The 20496-nt window shown below is 35.5% G+C and overlaps 1 protein-coding gene across 3 annotated transcripts in view; it reads left to right on the top strand.

Moving 5' to 3' along the window:
• EPHA3 (EPH receptor A3) overlaps positions 1-20496 on the top strand; it is a 362563-nt gene that overhangs the window by 320955 nt on the left and 21112 nt on the right. For all 3 annotated transcript variants that reach the window (XM_055086086.1, XM_024120412.3, XM_024120411.3), the window contains 2 exons: positions 585-794; positions 19001-19150. In XM_055086086.1, coding sequence (XP_054942061.1) covers positions 585-794; positions 19001-19150 — 360 coding nt within the window. The remainder of the gene's footprint in view (positions 1-584; positions 795-19000; positions 19151-20496) is intronic.

The following is a 20496-nucleotide window of genomic DNA, read 5'->3' as shown; positions in this document are numbered from 1 at the left end:
TTTATTTTTTTGTTCGTGACCTTAAAGTTTCTGAGAAGGAGTTTGTCTCATCAAAAGACCAGCAAAGTTCTAGTTTTGAAACTGAAGTTAAAGAATATTAGGCTACTTCTTGCTACAAAGTAATGTAGCTACTATACTATTTTGTTTTACTCTTGCATCTGTTTAGTCCTGGTGGGCTTCCCTGGTGGGGCAGTGGTTGAGAATCTGCCTGCTAATGCAGGGGTCACAGGTTCGAGCCCTGGTCTGGGAAGATCCCACATGCCACGGAGCAACTAGGCCCATGAGCCACAACTACTGAGCCTGTGTGTCTGGAGCCTGTGCTCTGCAACAAGAGAGGCCGCGATAGTGAGAGGCCTGCGCACCGGGATGAAGAGTGGCCCCCGCTTGCCACAACTAGAGAAAGCCCTCGCACAGAAACGAAGACCCAACACAGCCAAAAATAAATAAATTAATATTTAGTCCTGGCTGGTGTACTTAAAACTAGAATGTATATACTCTACAATTCAGTATGTGAAATTTTAATCAAGATATATATCTTAGGAAATAGAAACACACCTTAATTGTACATTTGAAATACTTCTCAGAAACACGATGCCCAGTTTACGGTTATCCAGCTGGTAGGGATGCTTCGAGGGATAGCATCTGGCATGAAGTATCTCTCAGACATGGGCTACGTTCACCGAGACCTTGCTGCTCGGAACATCTTGATCAACAGTAATTTGGTGTGTAAGGTTTCTGATTTTGGACTTTCACGTGTTCTAGAAGATGACCCAGAAGCTGCTTACACAACAAGAGTGAGTAACTCATTTTTTTTTTCTTTTATCTTTGTTTAGCAACTTGTATTATGTTGACTGACAAATAAATAGAAATCACATCCCAAAATGCTTTGTCAATTATATCTACCCCCGTATGAAACTTATCCTTTTTTTTTTCGTTGTTGTTGTACGCGGGCCTCCCTCCGCTGCGGCCTCTCCCGTTGCGGGGCACAGGCTCCGGACGCGCAGGCCCAGCGGCCATGGCTCACGGGCCCAGCCGCTCCGCGGCATGTGCGATCCTCCCGGACCGGGGCGCGAACCCGATTCCCCTGCATCGGCAGGCGGACGCGCAACCACTGCGCCACCAGGGAAGCCCGAAACTTATCCTTTAAAAGTAAAATATTGGGGCTTCCCTGGTGGCGCAGTGGTTGAGAGTCCGCCTGCTGATGCAGGGCACACAGGTTCGTGCCCCGGTCCGGGAAGATCCCACATGCCGCGGAGCAGCTGGGCCCGTGAGCCATGGCTGCTGGGCCTGAGTGTCTGGAGCCTGTGCTTCGCAACAGGAGAGGCCACAACAGTGAGAGGCCCGCATATCGCAAAAAAAAAAAAAAAAAAAAAGGAAAATATTGTTGCTTATTCTGGCACCTATTTGTGTTTCTAGAAATCTGCTACAATATGTTTTTGATAAAAATTTACAACAAAAGCAAAATATACTTTTCTAATCGCAAAAAAAAAAAAAAAAAAAAAAAAGGAAAATATTGTTGCTTATTCTGGGAAAATAGATGGTCACTGTCCATAAGGTGAGTAATGATATTAATTCTGAAATTCCATTCATTTGTTCAATGATTCTCCCAAAAAAGGCAGCAAGGTTCTAACATGTCTAAAATCTTATTGACCTTTCTTTTTGTCATGGTTGAACCACTGTTAAGAAAAGAATGGATAAATTCTTAGTACCCCCATCCAACTAGGTACAATCTTAAACCATTTTAAAATTAATGCTTACATGAGTAACACATGTTTACATTATAAAAATTTTAAAACAAAGCAATTAAAAGGAGAAAAGTCATCCGTAACTATGCCACCCACAGAACGTTTGTAACTTTGTGAGTCAGTTCTTCCAGATTTTTTTCTGCATACCTCTATATACTGACATATGCATGAATAAATAATTAAAATTAGATTATTCTTAATGCAAATTGTATACTTCATTTCTCTTCTTGGCAATATACCTCTTGAATATATTTCACTGTCAATAAATAATATTTGTTTTTACTTTTAGCTGTTTAATATATTCTATTTTCTAGTTGTATCATTTTTTAAACCAAATCCTAATTAGTGGGCAAATTATTATTATATCTATTTTTTCAAGATATTTTACAAATGTGTATATGATACATCTGCATTCATAATTGTTTGAATCTGATGATTTCCCTATAATATATTCCTAAAAGTAGATTTTCTGTGTTAGTCTGTGCCTACTTTAAAAGCACATTTCAATACACTCCTAATAAAATTAGATATTATCATTATTTTAAATATTTACTTACTGTGAGGAATTTTATCTGTTAATTTGCATTCCTCTGATTCAAAATGCCTTTGTTTATTTCTTCTTATGTCTTTTGGCAAATTTCTTGGACATATTATTTTAGAGAAATTTTTTTATGGAAGAAATTTTTTAAAATAAAAATATGATAATCATGGCTAATGACACTACTCAAAAATAACCAGTTTCAACATTTTAATTTTATCTTTTTTTTTTTTTTTTTTTTTTTTTTTTGCGGTACGCGGCCCTCTCACTGTTGTGGCCTCTCCCGTTGCGGAGCACAGGCTCTGGACGCGGGGGCCCAGCAGCCATGGCCCACGGGCCTAGCCGCTCTATGGCATGTGGGATCTTCCCGGACCGGGGCACGAACCCGTGTACCCTGCATCGGCAGGTGGACTCTCAACCACTGCGCCACCAGGGAAGCCCAATTTTATCTTTTCATAATATTTTTCTATGCATTTTCATATAAAAAATATTTTCAGTTCTGCATATAGTGACAAAAAAAGATCATAATATGTATACTGATATAAAAAATGATTTCCACTTAATAAATCCAGTATTTTCTTTATATATAAATTCAGTGTCATTTTGTAATCTGCCCTTTTTAACATGAAATATAAAATATAGAATTTTCTGGATGATGAAATATTCTTTTTACAGTATTATTAAATAATGTATAGTACTCCATTTTATTCATGTACATAATTTATTTAACCAATGTACTATTAATTGGGTAGAATTCTAATGTTTTGCTATTATTAGCAATACTCTGATGTACATCTTGATATATAATTCATGTCTTTCTATCATTACCTCTTCAGGATAAATTTCTAGAAAATTGGTGAGTCAAAATATGGACAAATATGTGAAGATTTTGGTACATGAATTGCTTAATTGTTTTACATATAGTTTGTTATCACTTTTCATTTTTAGTGGCAATATATAAATGAGGCCATTTCGTTATACTCTCACTAGCCAAGAGAATGAGCAGTTTTTAAAAAAGACAGTCAGCTTCTGCTGCTTTCTTCTTGTTTAATTCTAAAAGTTTATTCCTGATTAAACAAACAAACAAAGAAGCAAACAAAAATTCTCATTCTTTTCAGAAGTCATCAACCTCAATAATTCTATTAACAGCCACTAAGGTTGTCACATGGCAACTATATCTCACTCTGAGAAAGAGCTCAATATGCAAGACTGAGTTTCATCTACAAGTAAAGCCACAGTGATAGAAACACAGAAAGAAGCTCTGTGTCTCAGATATATCCCTAGACGTGTTGATTTAGAAGTTGGAACTCTCCTAATGGCTTTTACCCTTGTTTGCATTTCCCGTTTTCAGGTATGCTCTATAGCAGATTACCTTTGTTCACGAATCTAAGTATTTTTAGAAACTGTGTTCTGCATAAAAATGTTGCTGTTCTTAAGAACACGGTTCATTAGATTAAGAGCAAGAGAAATTTAAGAAAATTGTCTACCTTGCAGCTAGTTGAATTAAGTTTAGAACAGTGACTACTCCTACACAGCTCTGAAAACTTGATAAAATTACAAAACATGGATATCTTGATAGTGCTTTTTAGTGCTTCCTCTCTGATCACCAGAAAAATTAGTCAGCCAACATTCTGCAGCAAAGCATTTTTATGACTAAATGATTACTCCAGGGGACAACATATGCAACAGATGATAATATATAGTATTTGTTGTCTGGAAGAGAATGCTTTTTATTCTACTCACTGCTACTCTGCATTCTAAAGATATTCTTCATAACCTTCTGCTACTATTTGAGCTATTAACACACTCCATGAAAAGTATTCTTGCTAGCATTATCCCTGTTACAAAAATCACCTTATTCAAGAAATATTTCCAGTTCTAATAGAAAGTATTTGGGGAAAAAGGCCTTTATTTGAGATATTCTATTTTTCGGTAATTCATTCAGGTTCTAATCTCTCTGTTCTTTAAATGAGCGCATCCTTGTTCTCAATCCTAGTCTTAATTTCTAGGGTTGGGGAGAAAGAATTTTCCTCTACCCTTCAAAGCATCTTTTAGCTGGTCTAATAATCAAATCAACATGAGACATTAACAGGAGAAAAGCAAATTTAATTTCATATGCATGGAATCTCACATATATGAGAGGGTCAAGACAGAAAGGTAAAATGAGGTATATATGCCATATTGAGCTAAGGAGTGGGAAAGAGGGCCTGAGGCTTCAAAGGGGAGGAAAGTAATTCACAAGTTGATAAGAAGAGTAGATGTTGGGTCATTAGATGTTTGCCCTGCCATACAGATGGGGCCACTCAGATGAAATTTATCTCTGGTAATCTCATTCTGGGAAAGGACCCTCCCTCACCAATTTAAATTCTTCTAGGTAGTTAAGGGAGAGGCAGAAGCTTCTCTTGAAGGAGCAGGGTCTTGATTGCCTTTGGCTCAAAAAAATTCATATGCCAAAGTGGCACATTTTGGGGAGGTTACTTCTGAACTCTTGCACTAGGATACTCCAAGAAACAATTTCTCTTGTAGAAACTTTAAAGATTCATTCGAATCTACATCATCTGCTCTCTGGAGACTGTATACGGTTAACTTTCGGAGCTTCATTTATACTGATTGTTACTTTGTCAGGACCAAGGGGTCCACAAGATTATTTCAACCTTAGTAGAATGATGTTGATGTGTCAAAATTCCTCTTTAGCCTTTGTGAAATAAAAGTGCAATAGGATCTTTGCATTTATGCTTCATTCCCAGAAGATTCTTAAAAGCCACACTAACCAAACGGGCTCATTCACTACCAATAAATATCTGACTAGAGTTCTTCAGTGTTCATCCTTGTATTTTCTTGGAACTCCTCAAAATATCTGTGGGAGTCCTGACTTCCTTCTGAGAAGCTGTAATTTGCATCTGCATTTCTAGAATAATTTAGACATCTTTGATTTAATTTCCCATAATAAGCCTTGTTTGGTACAGTAATTTTATAATTTACCCTAAAATATGAGGTATGGTTATAAAGTAATCTATTTTGTTTTTTAAACAAAGACACTGAAACAATGAAATGAGTGTTGTCATACTAAGCTGTCTTTTTGGGAATGTGTACTTACCGCAGGAACACTGCTATTGTCCAAAATGTTTGGGGAATTCCTCTTTTGAAATTATCTTTAAAACTAGATTGTAAATGATACTATCACTCAAAATTGTTTAGGCATATAGTATTTTGGGAAGCAGACTTGGCTAAGATAAAATCTGTGCTTTCAATAAGCTTAGAGTTAATAAATAAGGAAAGTAGTACATTGTTGTAAAGTCTGTTTTTTTCTCTAACCAAAAACAGGATTATTCAGCGTAGACATCCGCCTTATTTATTCGAATTAGCATGCTATGTTTATGGTTATTTCAGAAAAACAAGTTCACCGTTTAAAATAGTGTGCCAAGGCATTCTTTTTGGAGAGACACATTCTTGTTAATCTGCTTTACCAGTCATGTTACTTTAATCACATTTAACACATTTCAGAAATTAGCATTCAGTGCCTCAATGCATTATACTTTTCCGATTGCTCCTCTGAAAGTTATTGCCTTTAGATAGAGGGTAATTGCACTGAGAAATCATGAGAGACATTTGATTCAATGCCACTGAATGAATGTAGGGTGTCTGCTGTTCTCATTTCTAAAACACCTCTGTGGTTGACAGGCAGGGTAGAAGAGTGAAATAGAAATTATATCCACTAATTCTGTGTTTAAATATTAAACTGGAGGGGACATCTGAGGAGTTAAGAAAACCCTTAGCCTTACAGCTTAAAACAATGTATCAGACATTTTCTCCCGCTGCTTTTGATACTGTCTTAAGTGTTCTCTGAGTTTTCCTTCCTTATATCCTCAAGAGTATGCCTGAAAGGAAAGAGTCAGCTGAGATAATAGTATACACTTTTTTGTGTTTTCCATAATAATATTGGGTAGGAAATTGGAATTTTTTTTCAATACACACTTTTAGTTATTTCTTTTGATTTCTCACTACTGAGTTACACGGAAATTCCAAACACTGACACTTTTTATTATACAATATTATTATGCATCCTGTAACCTTTAGAAAATTTGACTGTACAGTCATGAGATGATGAGAATGAGAAAGGTGTAAAGTTTTAGTATTACTATGAAAATAGTTCAATCTTACAGACCCCCTGAAATGCTCTTGAGGACACCCAGAAATGCTTGGATAACACTTTGAGAACCACTGTTATAGATACTTTATGAGGAAAATAACACCTTAAAAACTAAATAAATATTTGAGTAGTTATTAAATGATATAAAATCTGACTTATGATATAGTATTATGTGATATAACATGTTTTGAAGAAAGGTCTTGAAAGCATACCTGTGGCTGCATACCTAAGGTTGCAAACCATCATAAAAGGCCCTGGATTTTACTTGGGATGGATATGATTGGAGAATTTAGCTCTGCAAATTTAAAACATAAGAGAATTTTTGCTGTTGAGAAAAACAAACAAAAAAATGGATTACACCTCTCTTTAGTTATACATTATGTGAATTTCAGAGTATAATTATGGCATGTTTCCCATATTTTTAGACTGAACTACTGATTTGCTCTATTTTATAATATCAGAAGCATGGTATTATTGGTGAGAACTGTTTTCTACTGCATAATTTTTCAATCTTTTTCTTATGAAATTCCACTTTTAATAAGTTAGCATTTTTATGTGTCTATGAATACATATATTATGTTTGTATGTTGAAATAGATGGAATCCAAAATTCCAAGATGATAGTGGTCAATTTGCTGTTTTAAACAGGATCAAGTTAAAGAAAATATAGACTTTTATCTAATTTCTATGCTGTGTCATGTAAAGTCAATCCTGTTCTCCAGTCCCCAAATTCATTTTAGGGGTATAATTACCACATAAACTGATCTGGGAAATTTAAGAAAACCAAATGATGTGTTCTTGGTTACATTCTTCATTATTAGTATTTTTCTTTTTATTTCTGTTATGGAGATGCATACTGAGTAATTGCCAAGTGGATTTTTATATTGAATGAAAAAAGTTCTGTCTTGTGTCACATTGCCCTATGGCCAATTAACACTTATTTAATTTTTAGAAGATAAAACCAAATGAAAAGTTATTACAGGCATTATGTGTTAGGTAATAGGAAAAAGAAATCTTATTTTACATAATAACTTATTCTATTTTTTTCTCTGTGAGTCTGCCAAGTTGATGCCAGAAATATTCTACTACTGCTTTGTCTGGTCTAATTTCATTTGCAAGACAAGGAAAAAAAAGGGGCTAAAGCAAGTGATTAAAAGCTAAGTGGCTGAATACTCTGGTTCAGGATAACTCCACTTGAAGAATATAAATATTAGAAAACATGAGCCTTAGTTCTATAGGATTCTCAAGGACTAAAAACTATGCATACCAAAAACTTGTGTGATATAAAAAGAGAATAATAGTATTTTGGTAAGTAGTATATGTCATATGTAATTTACACATGAATGAAAAAAAGCAATAGTAAGTATCTAATCGGTGGCCTTCATATAGTAATGTATTTTAAGCTTGGACCCAAAATAAATAATGTCAATATTTTCTAGTCTCTTAGGATCAGTACATAGCTTCTGTCTTATGTAGCTTCACAAAGTAAAGCTATATATCCCCAAATCAGAAAACTCTAGAAGATTTTATAATCTCAGTTAATGGTGCATCAAAGTTTAATGAGGGATCAAATACTTTCTAGCCACCCATTTCAGAGAGATGGATAGCACGAACATTTCAACATGTGAAAATAATCCATCCAGATTTATGTGGAGAAAAATCACAACTATAATTTTGGAGTGATACACAGGAGTGAGGAGGCTCTATGTAAATATATTACACACAGTCTCTAGCAGGAACAGTTTTCTCTGCAGTGCATCATTCATTCATTCATTCATTCAACAAATATTTGAGTGCCTACAATATACTAGGCACTGTTCTAAGACCTGAGGACCCAGAGGTAAAAACAAAGCCCTGACTCCGTGAGCTTACATTCTAGTGTGGTATTTCACATAATAAACAAACAGGTGAAGACATAGCAAGGCAGAGAAATAAGATGAGGAATGTGGACAGTGTGAGGGAGATGCTACTGTAGATAGGACGATCAGAGAGATTTTCTCTGATAAAATGACATTAGAACAGAGAATTAGTGAGAGTGAAGGAGAAAATAATGTAAATATTGAGATTAATAGGCCAGATTCATTTGCTTTAACTATTTTTCAATTCAGTGGAATAATTTTAATAATTTATCTTATTCCAACAGGCTCACTTTGCAAGAAGACAAGTTAAGTAGTCAGATTAATTATATAACTCAGACTAAAAAACAAGCAAATAGTGACTGGTCCAGCCTGTAGTGTTGAGCCCTGGAAGCTTAGTAAAAATCACTTACTGAAATTATTTCCAGTTGACTTGTGAATATCCCACATTTCAAATTTGTGATGACACATTGCCTGAAGCTTTTCCCATGTATCCTGAAGCCACTGACCAGCCCCAGCTGCTCTGGCACTGGGAGAGACAGCAGTCATTATTTCCCAAACCAGTCTTACCGCTTGATGCCTGGAATGGCTAATAATTTGATTCATTCCTGTCCTATAACCCTTTTTCAACTATAGTTTTACATGTCATGGTTCAGGCCCACTCCCATGATATTTTCCCTTTCATTTGCTAGCCATTGCTCTGGAACTGCCCCCATATTTCAAGCAATTTTTACCCAACATAGACATACAAGGAAACCATTGCCAAGATGTCTAGTCAGAATTGTCTCAGCAGGTATTTATGAGATTCTCAAACTATCATGTCATCTTTCCTAATTTTTCAGTTATCAATATTAATAAAACCAAGCCTACCCAAGTTATGCACTTTTTTGCTTAATTACTAGAATGAATCTAATACTTCTGTTTCATTATTTTTGTTGTAAATATATAGTATTCCTGCTATATTGGATAGGTCTTTCTGACTTATTTACTTATCAATATGGCTTTTTTGGAAACTTGTGTTCAGAGTGCTAAAAATTCACTTTCAAATGAATTTCTGTAACCTTTAAAAAATAAAGTAGGAATTCAGTATATGTAAAACACAAAGTTTAACATTTAAAACCTCTTTGAACTTTGAAAAGAGCTGTACCCATATTAGGCTGTATGTTTAGTCTTATCCCTAAATTTTCTCATTGTTTTTGTTGAAGATATACATTATACATCAGATGACCTAATTTTATATTGTATTATTTGACTCTGAAAGTAACAGAAATGTTATTTGTATTTTATTTCCTGGGTAGCCATAGAGTTACTTAGAATACAAGGTGAAGACTTTTAAGAAATTCTTAAGCACCTCACAGAACACTGAAAAATTTCAAAAGTTCAAAGTATTGACTTTTGCTACCTGAGAGATCATCTGTCTCTGATCTCTTGTGGCAGTCAACATCTGCTGGAACAATTCTCTCAATGGCTTTTAGATTTGAACTACTGGGAATTAGAACAGATGCTTCCCCTGGGAGTCTTCTTGGATTGCCCTTCACCTTGTTGTCTACTGTTGTCTGCAGTGAATGAAGTTTACTTCCTGACGATAGATCCTAAATCCTTTAGTCAAATGATTTATCTCTATAGTTTCACTTCTAACCTGAGAAGCCAATATTTGCCTCCAGGTTAAACACTCAATTACTCTGGGTTTACTAAGATAAACTCTCCGAAGTCCTTTGTCACTCTAACTATGACCTGACAGAGCTCACAGGCAGGCAATGTGAAATATGGATCAGCAAAGCATTTCCTAAATCAGTAAGGAGAGATTTGTGTATATAATCAGAGAAAAATTGGGGCAGACATAAGATACTAGGGCTCAATGTCCAGAGATTTCAGCAATTACACTCCTTTTCTTTAGAACTCAAGACTTGAAGCCCCCTAACCCACAGCGAATGAGCTGACTTCAGTTAAGCACCTGAAAAATTCAGGGCTTTTAGCCAAATGTCTCATTTAAACTGTCTAAATTCATTAAGTTTAGAGAACTGAATTGCAGGATCTTCCAAGAACATGTTTACTTTGTGAGTCCTACTCTAACTGCTGTTTCTGGACAAAGTGAACAAGGTTTTGTACTACTTTACTCCTGGATTACGGTTTAGCAATTACATAATGCCTCTGCCCAGAGAATCCCTAGTATCTTTACTTGTGCCCTTTTATTCTCCTTTAACTTTTCTGTAAGAATTCTATGGAAGTAAATCCAGATATTACAGCCAATAGATATGCAGTTTATTCCAAAGTTAGGATCATCTTTGGACTAAACAAGAGCCAAAATAAATAACATTAAAAATGTCAGCATCCTTGATATTTCTGTAGGTTTAAGATAGAAATTTGAAAGTTGAAAGAGCAAAGGTTTATAAGTTAGCACAGCTGTTAGAGATAGATGAAACTGAACATAAAATCAAGTTTTATGTTTCCCACGACCCTCAGTTATGAATGATATCTGCACAGAGAGGCTAAGAAACTTGGCAAAAAATAGATAATACAGTCAAAGCTAAGCCTAGAAATGACAACTCCTAATTCTTACTAAACTTAAGAATCCAGGGCTTCCCTGGTGGCGCAGTGGTTGAGAGTCCACCTGCCGATGCAGGGGACACGGGTTCGTGCCCCGGTCTGGGAAGATCCCCGCGGAGCCGGCGCGTCCGGAGCCTGTGCTCCGCAACGGGAGAGGCCACAACAGTGAGAGGCCCGCGTACCGCAAAAAAAAAAAAAAAAAGAATCCAAATGGAACATGTGACTGTAAATCTCTCTGCACCCCCAATTACTGACTGTCATAGATGTGACATAAGCACTGGGAGGAACTGGCTCTGGGTTTGGCATTGCAAATATGGGGAACAAGCATTAGCTTCTGATTCTGTTGAGTTTGAACTGGAGGTCCCTCTGCAATTGAAGTTTTAGAAACACTCCATATGCTGTGAATCTGGGCTTGCTCCAGGCAATTGGAGACTTTTCTCAAATATGTAAATATCTGGGGAGCTTACATACAGACTTAGAGACCACCTTAAGTAAATGCTTCATTTTATGATCTGTTAAAATATTGTAAAAAACACATCTTCATAAATTATTTTTAGCGTAAGTATCTGGCGCTTTACTTTTCTGAACGCCTAGGAGCATTTTACCAACCATAACTTCAATCGCCAACTGATTTCAAAGTTTTAGCTCATTAATAACAGTTGTATTAGAATAGTTTTACTATGGCAAGAAGGCAGTATACCAAATGACACCATTTGTCTCATCAAATCCAAATTTTTGGGTAGCTCATTGAAGGATATGTTTGGCAGTTTTTTGGAAAGCATCTACAATTTTAAAATGGCCCCTACACGTATAAACTGAAAAAGCAATTTCTGAGTGTGAAAAAGAAGAAGAAAATATGTCAAGCAATGTTGGCTTAAATTTGTTGGGGTAGGAGGTGGGGAAGGAAGAGGAATTTTTGTGGTCCAGTCAGAAGCAGAAGTATAAATAAATTCTGCAATACATTACTCATAGGAAATTTAATGAGTCAGACTCTTGTATATTCAATTTATTTTATTTTGATAGTCTCAGATCTACAGATGCTCAGCTTGAAGGCAGAGAGAGTTATCGTGAAGTGTGACTAAATTAAAATTTATGGGCCCCAGCTTCTTCTTTCACCCTTATTTCAGAACCAAATTGAGCCCTCTAGGTCTCTTATCCAATGTCTTACTATGTCAATGATATTTATGTTTTGTAGCCATAGATAGCATTTTCTTTTGTAGGAAAAGCCTATTTCTTACCAAAAATTTTGGTTATTGATGCTTCCATCTAACAAAGAAATTGATGCTTAATTTAAGTTTTCCTAGCAATAGAAAATTATCCCTGTTTCAAAAAAATTAAAGGGAGGAAACAAGAGAGAAATAAGAGAAGAAAAGAAAACAAAAAATAGAGGAAAAACCTCAAAGAGGTGCCATTATATTTACCAAAATCCACATATCAGAAGATTAGCTCTAATGAACTTGGCCCTTTTTTAGACTAGAACAGGAATGAAAATATCCATGGAAAGTGTGCTAATGGTTAAAAGAAAGAAAGAAAGAAAAAATTCCACTTAGTCTACATAAAATCCAGTTAAATCTTGGACCTCTTTGAATCATTTTCCCTTGCTGATCAGGATTTGTCATAAACAATCTAAAGCAGTAGTTCTCGAACAGGGATGATTTTGCTCCCTAGGGTATATTTGATATTGTCTGGAGATATTTTGGCTGTCACAATTGGAAGGATGCTGATGTAATCTAGTGGGTAGAGGCCAGGGATGCTAGTAAACATACTGCAATACACAGGACAGCCCCTACAGCAAAGAATTAATCTGGTGTAAAATGTCAATAGTGCTACTATATAGAGACCTTGTTCTAAAGTTACCCAACATGTATAAAGAATGTGGAAAGAATGAGAGACTGGGGATCAAATATCTCTCTCAGGTACTTACAATTTCTCCTGTCCACACTGGACTGCAAGTTGCAGGGGATAATGTGCAATACATTGCCATTTGTGAAAAATTATGCAACAGACTAGCCATCTGCCAACAAATCTCCTAGAATGTTGAACTTCGGGATAGCAAACATAATGTAACAAATAGTACACCTTTTTATTCTTGTTAAATTTTATTATCATTTGCTTTTGATATAATACTTGAAAGTTATCGTTCTTTTCCACTCAAAGATTTAAATATTAAACGTGATCACTTTACTTTTGGTATTTTGATTGCGTTTATTAAAATGTCATGGGTGTAAACTCATGAATAGACATTCACCTAGCAGATAAATATGTCACATATTTTCAGCCAGCATGTGAGTATTACTTATGCATAACTATTTTTATGTTTTAACATTTTACTTAGCCTCATCCTACAAAGGAATGGAGTAATATTCATGTGCATAGATTAAAAATATTTATTAAATTTTTGGTGGTATTCAGCCTCTCATAGCCTTATGATTTCAAATGATAGTTTGGGCACACTTATTTTATTTATGTCAATGTATAGGACAAAAGCTACTACTCGAATTTATTTTACTAGTTTTGAATATAAAGAATTTGAAACTACAATGTTGAATTTAAAGAGTCTGTGATAATAGGTACACTCACCCTGCCTCAAACTATAATAATATTATGAGCTCGGAATCTCTCCTGTAGTTTGATTTCGAATTAAGCGTGTACTACAAATATGTTGGTTTATTTTTCTCTCATTTGAACCAGAGTGACTGGCTGTTTACTGATCATGGAAAAAGTAAAAAAAATTATAAAACTCTTCTTACTCTGATGTATTTTTAGCAACGAATGATAAATTTGAATAATACTTTGTAGTTGGCAATGAGCTTTCCCTTATATCTTCATTTAATAAATTCTTTACATGAATACTAAAAGTGTGCTAGCTATTTGAAGGGAATTGGAATGGAAGAAAGGGCAAAACATTTATTGAGTACTCTATGAAAGATTAGACACTTTATTTGTTGCTTTATGTATATTATAAATCTATTGCCAATGACAAAATAATCCCTAAATAATAATGAATAATCCTCAGTCATCTTTATTCTCTTCCTCATCCAGTGATGGATGGTGTCATTAACAAGATGGCTGGCTAGGGGCAGTAGGAGAGTCTTGAATATGATTATCACTTCATTCTCAGAGCAAAACCAATCAGTCTAAAACACCTGGAAGCAGATAATGGAAGTCGTCTAATGAGAAAGCTAAATGTTCCAGGGTTAAAATTCTAGGGTTAAAAGCTAATTACCTAGGGATTCCAATAACAGTATTGAGTAAAGGCAAACAATACTTGTTCATTTACACTTTCTTCTAAGTAATGAGTTCATATTAGCCACAGTTGTTCATTTAGAATGAGTTGTATGAATATCATATGGGAAAATATAAATTAAGAGTTTTCTTCTTGTAATTAACATAAATATATTTACTTTTAAGTATATGAACTCACTAAACAGTGACCTGGAACAGAGCCCAGCCACTAAGAAAAGGACTAATACACTAAAAAGTTGATCAATGGAAAGTTCTAGGTAAGGAAACATTTAATTTTGCAAACTGGCTTAGCTGTTGAGCTGGTTGAATGCCACTTATTCATTCATTATGTGTTCAGAATAACATGTTTGGAATAAAATGGGAAAAAAAAATCAAAATCTCCCCCTTCCTTATGCTTTCCTATAAGGGTGGCAACTCAAGCTTTGATGCAGCGAGGAGCCAGAGGGAAGCTTAGATTAAAAACCTGAATGAGATGAATGGATAAAGAAGATGTGGCACATATATACAGTGGAGTATTACCCAGCCATAAAAAGGAACAAAATTGAGTTATTTGTAGTGAGGTGGATGAACCTAGAGTCTGTCACACAGAATGAAGTAAGTCAGAAAGAGAAAAACAAATACCGTATGTTAACACATATATATGGAATCTAAGAAAAAAAAAGGTCATGAAGAACCTAGGGGTAAGACGGGAATAAAGACACAGACCTACTAGAGAATGGACTTGAGAATATGGGGAGGGGGAAGGGTAAGCTGTGACAAAGTGAGAGAGTGGCATGGACATATATACACTACCAAACATAAAATAGATAGCTAGTCGGAAGCAGCTGCATAGCACCGGGAGATGAGCTCAGTGCTTTGTGACCACCTAGAGGGGTGGGAGGGAGGGAGACGCAAGAGGGAAGAGATATGGGAACATATGTATATGTATAACTGATTCACTTTTTTATAAAGCAGAAACTAACACACCATTGTAAAGCAGTTAAACTCCAATAAAGATGTTAAAAAAAAAAAACACAAAAACCTGAATGACAAACTAGTAAAAAGGCTATAAACTGCATTTCCCAAGCCAGCAAATATTGTAGTGGAAGGCTTTTGTCATTTCACAGGTGACTACGGTGCCAAAGCCATAATATTTTGTTAAGAATTAGTGTGGAGGGCTTCCCTGGTGGCGCAGTGGTTGCGCGTTCGCCTGCCGATGCAGGGGAACCTGGTTCGCGCCCCGGTCTGGGAGGATCCCACATGCCGCGGAGCGGCTGGGCCCGTGAGCCATGGCCGCTGGGCCTGCGCGTCCGGAGCCTGTGCTCCGCAACGGGAGAGGCTGCAGCAGAGGGAGGCCCGCATACCACAAAAAAAAAAAAAAAAAAAAAAGAATTAGTGTGATTAAAGTTTAAGATAACGTAAGAATTATTAGATAAGCCAGTGAGTTTCAAAAATTGTTATACTGGAAAATTTGAAGTTTGTTATTCCAATAATTGGGTCTTTGTGTGTGTGAATTCGTCAGGCTGCAACACTTACAAAGCACATCAGTAAGAGCAGAATTCAACATGTAAGTGTTTTGATTAAAATAATTTACCATACATTTTCCCAAACACATTTCCTTTTTGTGTGGGTTTTAAACAATGTTTTAACAAGATTTACACAGCAAATAGACAGCATTTGATGGGAAAATGGTTCTGGAAATAATTTGCTTGAATCTGTAACCATGTGCTTCATTAGAAAACACACTGCACAGGTCTTAGTCAAGAATTGAAAGAGTGAAGCTTCCGCTAAAGAGATGGGTGTGGCTATGGCATCAGAGGTCCCTCCAATGGCCTTTATGTCTGTATGCAGAACCACCAGTGAAGAGATTCTCTTTCCAAGCTCCTTCGACATAGGTGTAGCTATGTCCTTCCTAAAAAAAAATTAAAAAAAAAAAACACTTCAGTATTTCACTATTTTTAGACATTTTATTAAAATATGCTCAGTGACAAGGCTGTCCTCTCTGGAAAACAGGGATAAAGCACTGAAGATGGAACAACTTTAGCATGTACCATTGTAATCCTGGTTGAAGTAAAACACAAAAAATGGGCTTATTGTTCATGGTTGTCATCAATCTATTGGTTTTGATTTTTTCCCTAATATCTGTATTTTTATTTCAAGGAATCTTGATAAGGTGACACGTATCTGTGCCTTATATTTTCTAAATAGATGCAAAGTTTTCAACATGGAAAGGACTTTCTTTCTTCCTTTATCTCTCTCTCTCTCTCTCTCTCTCTCTCTCTTTTAGTGCCATTTTTATGCTATTAGTAATTTGTTTCTGGGCAAAGGAAAGGAAATGGCAAAGTGTCTGTAGCAGAGATAAGACATTCAGCTGAGATTTTAAAGTATCATCTTGTCTTTGCCATATGAGTACAATTTGTTTGACTTCTGTTAACTCTCAGAGTTCTTTAAAAGGGAAAGAATGTATGCCCAATGATTCCATTTGGCATCCTGAATAGATTTATAATAGCTAAATGTCACATGTGTAGTTCTGTTTTTATCACAATTATGGGGTAGTATTTGAAATCTTGATTCCTTAAAACCCAAATCTGGACTCTGCAGGTGCAATTAAGTTAATTTGGTTTTTAAAAAATATTATTATTATTATTAACATTGAATGTGTTGGTAGAGAAAGGGCAATATTAGGCTAGGAAAAAGACTCTCCAAATTTAAATATGAAAAAGTAGCTTTTAAATTTTTGTTGAAAAAATATACAAACTATAAAAAAGAGAATGAATGAGTGAGTGTAATTGAGAGAGACAAGAAAGGGGCAACTTCTAAGACCATATGCCCTCTCATCTCCATAGAGTTTTCTATTCTGTTTTTCTAGTTCTGGACAATCTTAACTCCAGTGCACGTTGAGTTCTGTAGTGTTTCCCACCAACTCCCAAAACTCTCTTGGTCTAGCTCCCATCTCTCCAACCTGATTTTACTGCACTGGTATAAATCATGGATGACCCTTAGGTTGGTATCTTCTCAAGAAGACTGTGCTCAGTCCTCCTTTTTGTGCTCACTTCTCTACAGTTTCATGCATCCTTCAAAACCCAGTGTAAGCCCAACCTCCTTCAAAGATCTCCTGGCAGTACTCTTTCTGAATAGCTCACTTGTGTGAAAACATCGAAGAAAAGTGTCAAGTTTACTGAGATAGTTCCAATCACATATACCACTCTCCTCTACGGGATAACACTTGCTCAATGTACCTGTGATTAAATCCCAATTCGACCTTTTCCCATCCTCTCCTACTGCATGCCTCCACACTCTCTGTAGGATTATCACACTGGAAACCGTTTTTCCAGAACATATATTTTCCTCCTCTGTGCTTTGATTTATGCTATTTCCATCAGAGTATGGGAGTATTAAGCTAATGTTTCTTGAGGCTTTACTGTGTGTCAGGAACCATGCTAGAGATTTTACTGAAATTTGTCGTTTAGCCTCACAACAATGTTATGAACCAGCACTGTTACTTTCCCAAATAACAGATGTGGAAATTCAGGCATAATAAGGTTTAATAATTTACCTCCCAAATTGCCAATCCATTTCTCTAAAGCAATATATTGTCACCCTTGAACATTACTTAAGAACCAGTGAAGTGCTATGAGGTACAATGTCAATAGAACACACTTTGATGAATATGCCATAAAATTTTGATGATGTGAATTCTTTGGAACATCCATCCCTTTTTTTATTGTATCAAAAATTGATGTACCTTATGAGGCTCAATTCATATGTGACCTCCTCAGTTTCTCTAATGAGAATCTCGGCTCCATGCTCTGCAGCACAGCAGTCTCCACTACTATCTTCCTACTCAATGTAGGCAGGGTCTGCAATTCTAAAAAGCCCCAGCATCACCTGGAGCTTTTTAGAAATGCAGACCCTGCCTACATTCTGGAAGTACTGAATCAGAATTTCCATTTTAATCAGAGTGAGCCCAAGATGATTCATATGCATTGTATAATTTGAGAAGAAAAGTGTTAGATACTTATTTCTTTCTGCATTTAGTTATTTCCAACAACTGCTTATCATTCCTATTTGCTTGATATTTCTCAAACAGAAGGACCAGTGTGTTTTTTATATTTGTCTCACCCAAAGTGACTAGCATAATACTTCCCATATGGTTGCTACTCAGCACATCTTTATTAAATGTATTTATTAAACTGAGAGCAAATTCTATGGGAGTTATACCTTTATATCTCCCATAACTCATAGAAGCAATATTCTCCTCTAGACTATAAGTTTTCAGAATGTAATTATTATATCTTTCTAGCTCATATGGTGCTTACCTAGTACAGGGAGGGTACTTCAGTGGTTAATGATGGAGTGAGGCACTGAGTAAATTATTAAGATGATTGATTAATGTATTTGAAGAGAGGTTTTTTTAGATGTATAATTTTATTTTGAATTTATTTAATTAACAAATACCTTTAAGAACCTAGGAGCATCAAGGAGTGGTGTAAGTTCCTTACAAATATTAACTTAATTCACACTCTGCTCTAAGGTTGTTTGTTCATGCATAAATCTATGTTAAATCAATAAAGGTTGATTTGAGATACCTCATTCAATTCTAATATATAATATAGCATATCTACTTCAAGTTGTTTTGCTACAGACTGATAAACGTGCCATAATTGACATAAAATGTCAACATTTTAGCAATTTTCAAATGTTTTTTCCCTTTCATCATTTCAAAATCTTCCCAAATTGATTGAGAAAATATTGCAATAAATAGTATGCAACTCACTCCTTGGTATTAAAATAGAAGAAGATCAAGATATATCAGAAGAAACCCACATTCCATTTCAGAAAAGAAATACCCTGACAAATTCAGTCAGATTTCAGATGGTAATGTATATTATATGTTTTAGTCATTGATCGTGTATGTATATATGATTTTATATTCCAAGGGAGGGAAGATCCCAATCCGGTGGACATCACCAGAAGCTATAGCCTACCGCAAATTCACATCAGCCAGTGACGTATGGAGTTATGGGATCGTTCTCTGGGAGGTGATGTCCTATGGAGAGAGACCATACTGGGAGATGTCCAATCAGGATGTAAGTATTTGTAGTCTATGAGTTATGGGTTTGGATTAAGAGATCAAGCTGTGCAAGGAAGTGGAGCATAATGAAACCAGGTGGCTCCCTGTTTGTGACATTGAAACAGAATACTTAGAAGAAATGAAATTGCTTCCAAATCTTGTAAAGATATCAAATGAGTTGCTCTGAAGGATTTACATTTTTCCCTCAAGCCCGGGTTTTGAAATGAGACAAAGTGAAGACATTTGTAATAAAATTTTATAAAATAAGTGCCTGACAAGATAGCCAATAGATATCAGAGAATGTTTGAAGTATTTTTGCTACAAAATTGTTTCAATGTAACATTAGTAAGATACACATGTCTGCCATCCTTTGTAGACTTAATTAATGCATCTGGGCCAACATTTTGTTTACTTAAGTATAGTATTTCCCAAAGCCAGACAAAACAACCAATCACTAGCATGTTGTTTCTCATAATGTATTAAACTTGCACATGAATTTAGTTATACAAATTGAAGTCTCTGGATAGAGAAAATAATCTTTAACTTTCTATTACAACTGTGATACGATTTTTCAAAAGGATTTTTGTTTTTATAAGTCATGTTTTGCTAATGCTTAGTGAAAAGATGCTATTGGCATGTGAGATCAGCACTTGGAGATGTTTTTTTATGCTTAGCCAGAAACTCTGAGCATGATCTCAAAGACACATAAGAAGGAAAGCTGAGATGCTTTTAGTCATTTCCTACTCACCACATATAAAATTGCTTTTAATGTATTTGGATATAAAAACCTTTCTGAACTTCTTCAAACAAGCCATGTTTTATAATGGTACTGGGAAAATCAGACTCTCTTTACCACATCTCTATTTTCCAAATTCCTTCTGTATCAGAGGATCTCAAAATGTGGTCTCTGGACCAGCAGTTTTATCATGGCCTGGGAATTTGTAGGAATGCAAATTATCGGGCCTTTCCCCAGAGCTATGGAATCAGCGGTTAGTTATCTGTATATTAATAAGTCCTCCAGATGATTCTGATACACAGTAGAGTTTGCAAATCATGACTTTACATGATTTAAGAGTGTAAATGGACTAATAGTCAGTTAGTTGTGCAGCACGTGGGCTTTTACCAAAGGAACTTACTACGATTTGAGAGGTACCATTTGAACTGTGATATAACTAAAATCTATGGTAATTTTTTCTGCATTCATTCATTCATGTATAGTTTCCTTAGAAATCTGTATTACCAAATAATAATTTCTTTATAAATTACTGAATTTCCTATATCATAGAACGTTTCTTTTTATTTTAATCTGGAAAGTTACTTTATAAACTTTTCGTTCCTAAATCCACTTTCTCTGCCTCAGTC

Source organism: Physeter macrocephalus, chromosome 1 (assembly GCF_002837175.3).
Source record: "Physeter macrocephalus isolate SW-GA chromosome 1, ASM283717v5, whole genome shotgun sequence".
NCBI lineage: Eukaryota > Metazoa > Chordata > Mammalia > Artiodactyla > Physeteridae > Physeter > Physeter macrocephalus.
This window is presented reverse-complemented; position numbering and strand designations above follow the sequence as displayed.